General features: G+C 43.4%; 1 protein-coding gene across 1 annotated transcript; it reads left to right on the top strand.

Moving 5' to 3' along the window:
• The first annotated feature begins 3,835 nt into the window (after positions 1 to 3,835).
• steep1 (STING1 ER exit protein 1) lies at positions 3,836 to 4,848 on the top strand. The gene has a single exon (XM_026177120.2). It carries the CDS (start codon positions 4,017 to 4,019, stop codon positions 4,692 to 4,694), a length of 678 nt encoding a protein of 225 aa, XP_026032905.1. The 5' UTR covers positions 3,836 to 4,016; the 3' UTR covers positions 4,695 to 4,848.
• Positions 4,849 to 8,138: the final 3,290 nt, after the last annotated feature.

The raw sequence follows: 8,138 nt of genomic DNA, 5'->3' as shown, positions 1-8,138 counted from the left end.
CACACACACACACACACACATTCTTGCACATGCATATACGTGCTTACACATACACACATATAGTGCCTTGTCTTAGAAGGGGGTTTTACAGAGGGAGGTGCTTGTGCTGTGATGTGTATTGTAACAGTTTGTCAATAAATAGCTGTGAGGGAAGCTGCTCTTGGAAGGATTTTGGGCTGGAGACAGGAGCGTGGGCTCCAAGAGCTGGTTCTTGACCAAAGCGTCCCTCGTTAGCGAGTGAAAAACCGCTTGAAGATGTTCTGTTATGTCTTGTTTTCTTCATGATGAATAAGTCTCTAAACTAGCCGGGCTTGTGGAAACACAGACCCAACAACGTCATTCATCCTCACAATCACACAGTGACCAGTTTAGAATCACCAGTTAAACCAACAAACCTGTGTTTGGACTTTGCTGCTAATCACTGCACCAACATGTAACACTGCATCCCAGACAGAAGCATTCAATTTGTTCCAAGTCCTATAAAGTGTCCTCTGTCCCCAGAGACATTTTGGTCTGATGACTCTAAATGAAAAGTTGTGCAGGCACAGAAGGTTGTGTGAACATAGCTGGGACTCCACTAGAGTCCAAGAAAACAAAAAGAAACGGGGGAAAGCACAGTAGTTCCCCTCTCTGTTTTCACCAATGTTTTTGGACAGTCAGCTCAGGTAATTGAGTTATTTAAAGTGTCTTCTTCTTCTTGATTTGTAGGTCTGTGTTAGCAGACCGGAGTACTCTGCCCCCTCCCCAACCCTGGATGAACGATAGGAAATGGATGGACTGAATCTAATTGCAGTATTATTATATTATGACCGATTTTTCCCCTCATAATTGCCATTTTCAGCTGCTTCGCTAAGAAGAGTAGCACTCATCTCTAAAGCTCGTTTCGCTCGTCGCTCCCTGCGGTTTACATCGGCTGACACACTCTTTCTAGAAACTACATGTTAATGGACAAACACTCCAGTGACTGTGTCGAGTGCAGTGAATGATGCTGCCTTCACGCTCCCGTCATGGAAAACCTAAGAATTGTAAATACAGATCGTCTTTATAGACAAATAGACATAAAAAACTAAGCAACCAAGTGCGAAGCATCCAGGATTACGGAAGCCGAGATTAATTTTGTTCTGTTCTATTGTACTCACACATACCGACAAAGCACTTCTTTTAAAGCTCGCCTATTCTGTTTGATTCTTTATTGTTGCGCACCGATGTTTCCCCACGGATATTTTATGCGTTGTGCGATTTTGGTGTTTAATTTCTTGTAAGACTGCTATTATTAAAAAAATATATATTTTGTGTAACAACAATGCACAACAATTTTCTCTGTCCTCTGTGGGGAGACGCGACGTCTCACGTGCCATATGCACACGGCTCGCTGCTGAATCCGGTATTTCCGATAGCACACGGTACGTGAACGCAGCATATTACAATAGCCTGTTTGCTTCGGTTTGCTCACGAGCGGCCGGGTGCAGCTCGACACCGACGGCAGACAGACGCCAGCTGGTTTGCACCGTGTGCACAGCGCCAGAAACACCCCGTGTTCTCCGCTGCAGTTGTTCAACAACATGATGACTATATTATTTTTATTATAAAAAAATGAGCAAAACTGAGGAGTCACACGATATATTACATGTGTTATTATTTTTTTTTAATGAGCGGTTAGATTTGGATTTAGGATATTTAATGTGGATGTTTACTCCCATGAAATGATCACACTGTCAAAATAATACCGGCATAGAGTGTATTAGTTTCAATTAATCAAGTATGAGGTTAAGTTTGTTATGAAAATACTGAACGGAAATGTTTTCTGTGAAGAATCTTCGCAGATGCTGAAAAGTTTTTTTGTAATTTTTAAAATAATAGTGTTGGTGATCATTCGTGCGCCCATCCACCCAACATCCTCTCATATTAGCTCCAAATGGTTAATATGAGAGTCACTTCCATCCATATAAAACTAAGACGTTCTGATTGGAGACCCGCACTTCATGTAGCCCATTCTACATGAATCAGTGTTGGTGAGCGTTTGTGACCGTGTGTTCACATCTCCGTGTAGCCTGAAGATGTTCTCCTCTGTTTAAATACATGAATTAATTGCATGCTTGAATTTCTCCAGGAGTTGACATTCTTATATAATGTTCAGGCAGCAGGCCATAGATCTGGCTATGAGGATCTCTCTGTTCCCGCTGCTGAAAGGTTGGACCATGCCGTGTGCACAAACCTCTTTGTAATCATTAACCACGTGATTGCGTGTAGCTTGACAGGCGTGTTTTGCACTCGGCTCTGTTGTTCCCAGGACGCTATAAAACAGCCACTCCTACACCGTCATTCACAACATTCACTCAAGTCCCGAAGACACGAGAGCAACGCCAGCATCACTCTGAACGAGCCATCAACTGAGAAATGGACCCCTGCGAGTGCGCCAAGAGTGAGTATTCCTGCCGCTGTTTAACAAGGCTATTTAATGCGCTGCTTGTTACCAGCGGACCACATGAAACTCAACTGACTTTTTTTATGTGCAGCTGGAACCTGCAACTGCGGAGGATCCTGCACGTGCACAAAGTGCTCATGCAAGAGCTGTAAGAAGAGTAAGTCTAACACCTCACAGCACAGCAAACAGTAATCTGTCGACCTGTTAATGTTACGCTCCTGTTTATCTTCCCAACATGCATAGTGTGAAGATTGTGTCTTATAGTCATGCGCCATTTCTTCAAAATTCCGCATTTGATGCCATTTAAAAAAAAAACAAAATGCGCAGCGGCTCGAATTGCTTTAGTGAGATCTGTAGTTTTCTTTGTGTTCTGTCAGTAATGATGTCTGTCACTGCAGGCTGCTGCGACTGCTGCCCATCCGGCTGCAGCAAATGCGCCTCTGGCTGCGTGTGCAAAGGGAAGACGTGCGACACCAGCTGCTGCCAGTGAGGAGTCTGCAGCATCAGCTCTCTGCTGAAATTATGGAGTCATTTATTTGCCACTAATCATAAATTTACACGTCCACGAAATGGTGACGGATGATTTTGTACTTGTCTTTGGGTGTCTGAAATAAACATGTTTATTGACGCTATGACCTGTCTGGTGTATTAATTCAGCTGATGTCAGTGCATCATTTCACTCTGGTCACGCTCTGTGGTACTTTGTGTAATGCTGGAATCTTCATCTTGGAATAAGGACTAAAGTTGACTCATGATTGCTACTAAACTGTGTGGCCCACTTAAAAGGCTCTTGCAGGGATGCAAAGAAACTGTTCTCAAATCTAAAGTTGGAAGTCCAAATGCATTAGCTGGCGTATTAGCATTTGGAAAACTGAAGTTGTAACTTGAACTGAACAAAAGCTGCTATAAAATTAGTCCAGAACTGTTACACGTGGCTGTGAGCCAGCAGACTGAAAATGTCTGCCCCGTTTAACCAGAAATGGAATTTAAACTTATTAGCCCGTTTGCCTAGTTGAATGGGGTGGGGGCAAATACGTAATATCCTTTTTGCAGGCTCTTGATCCTTTGTCTTTCCCCTCACCTCCAATCATGGCCTGTTACGTGCTGGCTCAAAGAGGATCCTCCTCTGCTCTGTTACTGTAGCCCAAGGGTGGACCGGTGTCCTGCAGGTTTTAGATGTCCTTGATCCAACACAGCTGACTTAAATGACCCCCTCAACGTGAGGCCTGGTAATGAACTGAACATTTGATTCAGGTGTGTTGACCCAGGGTGAGATCTGAAACCTGCAGGACACCTGCCCTGGAGGTGCTTGCAAAGAGCACTATTGTTGTGAGGTAGTGTTACATACATACGTTTAATCTGTAATAAAGTTGTATTTCTTGGTTTGGGGTTGTAATAAAATCTATTTATTTTGAGTTTCGCGGAACGATCTGTGAAGGCGGAACAAATATTCGGCACTTGGGTTTCTCGCGGGAACAATATCGTCGGTGCACACAGGAACTATTGCGTTGTTTCTATTTTCTGGGCAAGTTTGGCTGTAGCGGTGTTTCTGATCCCGTCCTGGTAGTAAAATACACCCACGCGTGTGAACATGCCGAAGGTGGTTTCCAGGAGCGTCGTGTGCTCGGACACCAGAGACCGGGAGGAGTACGACGACGGAGAGAAGCCCCTCCACGTCTACTACTGCCTGTGCGGCCAGATGGTTCTGGTCCTGGACTGCCAGCTGGAGAAGCTGCCCATGAGACCCCGGGACAAAGCCCGGGTGATCGACGCCGCCAAACACGCTCACAAGTTCTGCAACGTGGAGGAGGACGAAAACACGTACATCAAGAGAGCCGAGGGTATCGAGAGGCAGTACCGCAAGAAGTGCGGCAAATGCGGCCTGCTGCTCTTCTACCAGCACCAGGAGAAGAACAACCCGGCCACCTTCATCGTGGACGGGGCCGTGGTCAAGTTCGGGCAGGGCTTCGGCAACACCAGCGTCTACAGCCAGAAGCAGCCCGAGGCTCCCAAGAAAGTCCGAGTGATGATGACCAAGCGGACCAAAGACATGGGCAAGTTCAGCTCCGTCACCGTCTCCACCATCGACGAGGAGGAGGAGGAGATCGAGGCCAGGGAGGTGGCGGACTCCTATGCCCAGAATGCCAAAGTGATCGAGAAGCAGCTGGAGAGGAAGGGCATGAGCAAGAGGAGGCTGCAGGAGCTGGCTGAGCTGGAGGCCAAGAAGGCCAAGATGAAGGGCACTCTCATTGATAATCAGTTCAAATAGTTGGAGTCTGAGGAGACTCTGCCTGGGACTCGGTGTACAGGACTGATGAGTATCATAAGAATGTGATCTGGCCTTTAAATTAGTTTGTCATAATGTTTTGTACATACAGGAAAAGACAAAATAAACATTTTTTGTTGTTGGTATTTTTTAAAAAGTGTTTTGTTGTTGTCGTTATCACCAGCAGAGTGCTTTAAACCTCACAGAAGGCTTCGGCTGTTTGAAAGAGTCAGCCCACACGAGGGGGAAAACTTTATTAGCAACAGCTCAATGAACGGAAGCCTGTAGGTAAAGTTGTCACCATCAGTTTTGAGTTGTGTATAATTCAAACCAAATATTTAATTAAAAAATGTAATTTTGAAGCTACAAACACATCAGAACAAACATCGTTAGTTTTTTTATTGTATTATTTTCTTTCGCTCATTTTTATTTGAGCCAGTGAAACTTTTCAGGTTGGACCTGGCAGCAGGTTAGTAACATGATTAGGCACAAAAAGAGGTCATTCCAGAGAGACTGAAGATAGAGAAGAGGGTTCACTACTCTCAGACTTGTGTGTTCAGAATGGGTGAAACATTTAGGAACAACATTGCCAAGAATCTGGGAAAATCTTTGTAGTCAGTCTAGGTCAAATATGATGATTATCCAACTTGTTATCAGTGCATAGTTCAAAAGAAAGCATCTGTAAAGCTGTGGGAGCGTCCAACTCCAGGCCTCGAGGGCCGGTGTCCAGCAGCTTTCATATGTGTCCTTGATCCAACACAGCTGATTCAAATGGTTAAATGGCCTCCTCAGCATGTCTTGAAGTTCTCCAGAGGCTGGTAATGAACTAATCATGTGATTCGGGTGTGTTGACCCAGGGTGAGATCTAAAACCTGCAGGACACCGGCCCTCGAGGCCTGGAGTTCCCCACCCCTGGATTAGAGCATTCTTCCAAACTCTTCAGGAGAGTTCCTTAAATATCTGATCCCACAGAGGAAATGATTGTGTTGCAGCAGTAGGATAAAAAAATAAATAACAGAGTTAAATTAAAGTTCCACAGGCACATGGGGAAGGTCATAAGCTGACAGATCTTTATTTATAAAACAGGATAAAAAGAAAATAAATACAAGGTTAAGATAAAAGTAAGACTGACACTGGGCAATAAAGACGTGCAGACTGCATTCAAAAATACAGAAATATAAATATGGAGCAGGTCTGTGGACCTGTCACAGAAAGGCTCTGCTGTCTGTGTGGTGTGGAGCGTGTAAAGCAGGGGTGGGGAACTCCAGGCCTCCAGTGCCGGTGTCCTGCAGGTTTTAGATCGCACCCTGGGTCAACACACCTGAATCAAATGATTAGTTCATTACCAGGCCTCTGGAGAACTTCAAGAAATGCTGAGGAGTCATTTAGCCCTTTAAATCAGCTGTGATGAATCATGGACACATCTAAAACCTCCAGGACACCGGCACTCGAGGCCTGGGGTTGCCTACCCCTGGTATAAAGTTTGGTGACTTCTGTCTCTTACTGACTGACACGCCTCCAGATTCTGACCAATGATGGTTCGTGTCTTATGAAGCAGCTTGTTAATACACCATGGCTCCACGATTCAGGTGGTAAACTGACAACAAACGAGGCCTTGAACTGTTGAGGAGCCCAAATGCTAAAAAAAGATCCTGTGATTAATGAGAAGATAGAATAACTGGGGCAGTGTCCGACCAGCACACCAGACTCAATGTAGGCCACAAAATACAAGACAAATTAGGAGAACAATGAGTCGCCTGGACTGGATCTCAACGTCACTGACAGAAGAGCCAAAGTATTTGTGGCTTTGGATGCTGATGGTAATGAAAACAAACAGCTTCAAAATAAATTGGAGACACAACTAAAACCAATAACTTGGCTACATTTGCACTTTTCTTCTGTGGTACAAACTGTTGTTACTGAGATCCAACACAGTATGCTTATCATTTTTATGCTTACTGTGATCTTTGTCACTGATCAATGTGAACTGGGTCTTTTTTCATTTGTCCTCACTGGTTGTTTTTCTCTCTCACATGTGAGTTTTTCCAGTCACGAGGTTAACTGATGATCCCTGGGACCAGCGGAAGACTCGGCATAGCTTCCAGATTTCTGTACTTTTGTATTCAAGAGTAATGCAATCCCTGTGCCTCACTTTCTGTGTCTGCTTTTTGTTGTATAATAGGATCATACATATTGTATTATATAACAAAGTAGCTCAAGGCGACTGTGCGCCACATGACCAGATTTCTCCTGATGAAGCCACAGACTGCAGCTTGGAAGCAGGTGTGGATCACCCATCTGATCTTTGTGATTTAACCTGAAGCCTGTGGTTTTGTCCCAAGGCAGCAGCAAAATTGAGATAAATAAAAATCAAATGATGTCAATAGAGTTTAAATGTATGCCTGTTCCCCACAGACAACAGCTGAATCTTGAGACTATGTAAGACAGGGATAACAATTTAATTTTACACAATGGGTCACATGTAGCCTTTAAGTGAGCTGGACCAGTGACACTTTGCTTTCTGTCACTGTACAAACGTTTAACTGCACATCGAATTCATGAGATATCTTAACTGAGGTTTCAACTGCGTGTCTTGTTATTTTTTATTTGATAAAGGACTGCTGCTGCAGCAAATGACTGAAACTTGTCAACATGACTCTATGAGCAAAAGTCTACCTGCCTCTATGCCCACATAGAGGTAGTTCAACTCCATATGAATAGACTGGTTCTTATATAGCACCTTTCTAACTGAGTACTCATAGCACTTTACACATATTGCCTCATTCACCCATTCATACACTGTTCATGTACTCTTTTTCTATGCTTCTCCTACACAAATTCTATCACATTCATGCAAGCAGCTTGGGGTTAGTATCTTGCCCAAGGATATTTTTCACACAGGCTAAAGCAACCTTCCAAATTAGTAGGTGACCTGCTCTACCTCCTGAGCCACAGCCACCCCAAGTAAGCATTACAGTAACAAAACAAGCATTTTAATACTGAAACTTTTGACAAAGAATACTTCTAAAAGCGAGAACAGCTTTTCATACTGTACACGTTTCTGCCTATATTTAGAAGAGTTATCCTACTACTTAGTGTTAAGATAAGATAAGATAACCTTTATTAGTCCCACACGTGGGAAATTTGTTTTGTCACAGCAGGAAGTGGACAGTGCAAAAGTTATGAGGCAAAAATTAGAATACAATAAGAATAAATACAGTACACAACTGTACAGAATAGAATAAAATACTATATACAGTAGAATACAATAAAATAAATATACAATAAGATAAAAATAGAATACAAATACAAATACTATATACAACTGAGTAAAAATACAACGATGACAGAAAGGATTATTGCACTTAGTATTATTGCATATGTATGGATGTGTGTGCTTGATCAGTTAAAGTCTTTATTATGGAGTCTGACAGCAGTGGGGAGGAA

Source organism: Astatotilapia calliptera, chromosome 7 (genome assembly GCF_964374335.1).
Source record: "Astatotilapia calliptera chromosome 7, fAstCal68.1, whole genome shotgun sequence".
NCBI lineage: Eukaryota > Metazoa > Chordata > Actinopteri > Cichliformes > Cichlidae > Astatotilapia > Astatotilapia calliptera.
This window is presented reverse-complemented; position numbering and strand designations above follow the sequence as displayed.

Excerpts from the sequence above, each read along its gene's own strand:
- steep1 (XM_026177120.2), top strand. The coding sequence starts at position 4,017 with ATGCCGAAGGTGGTTTCCAGGAGCGTCGTGTGCTCGGACACCAGAGAC.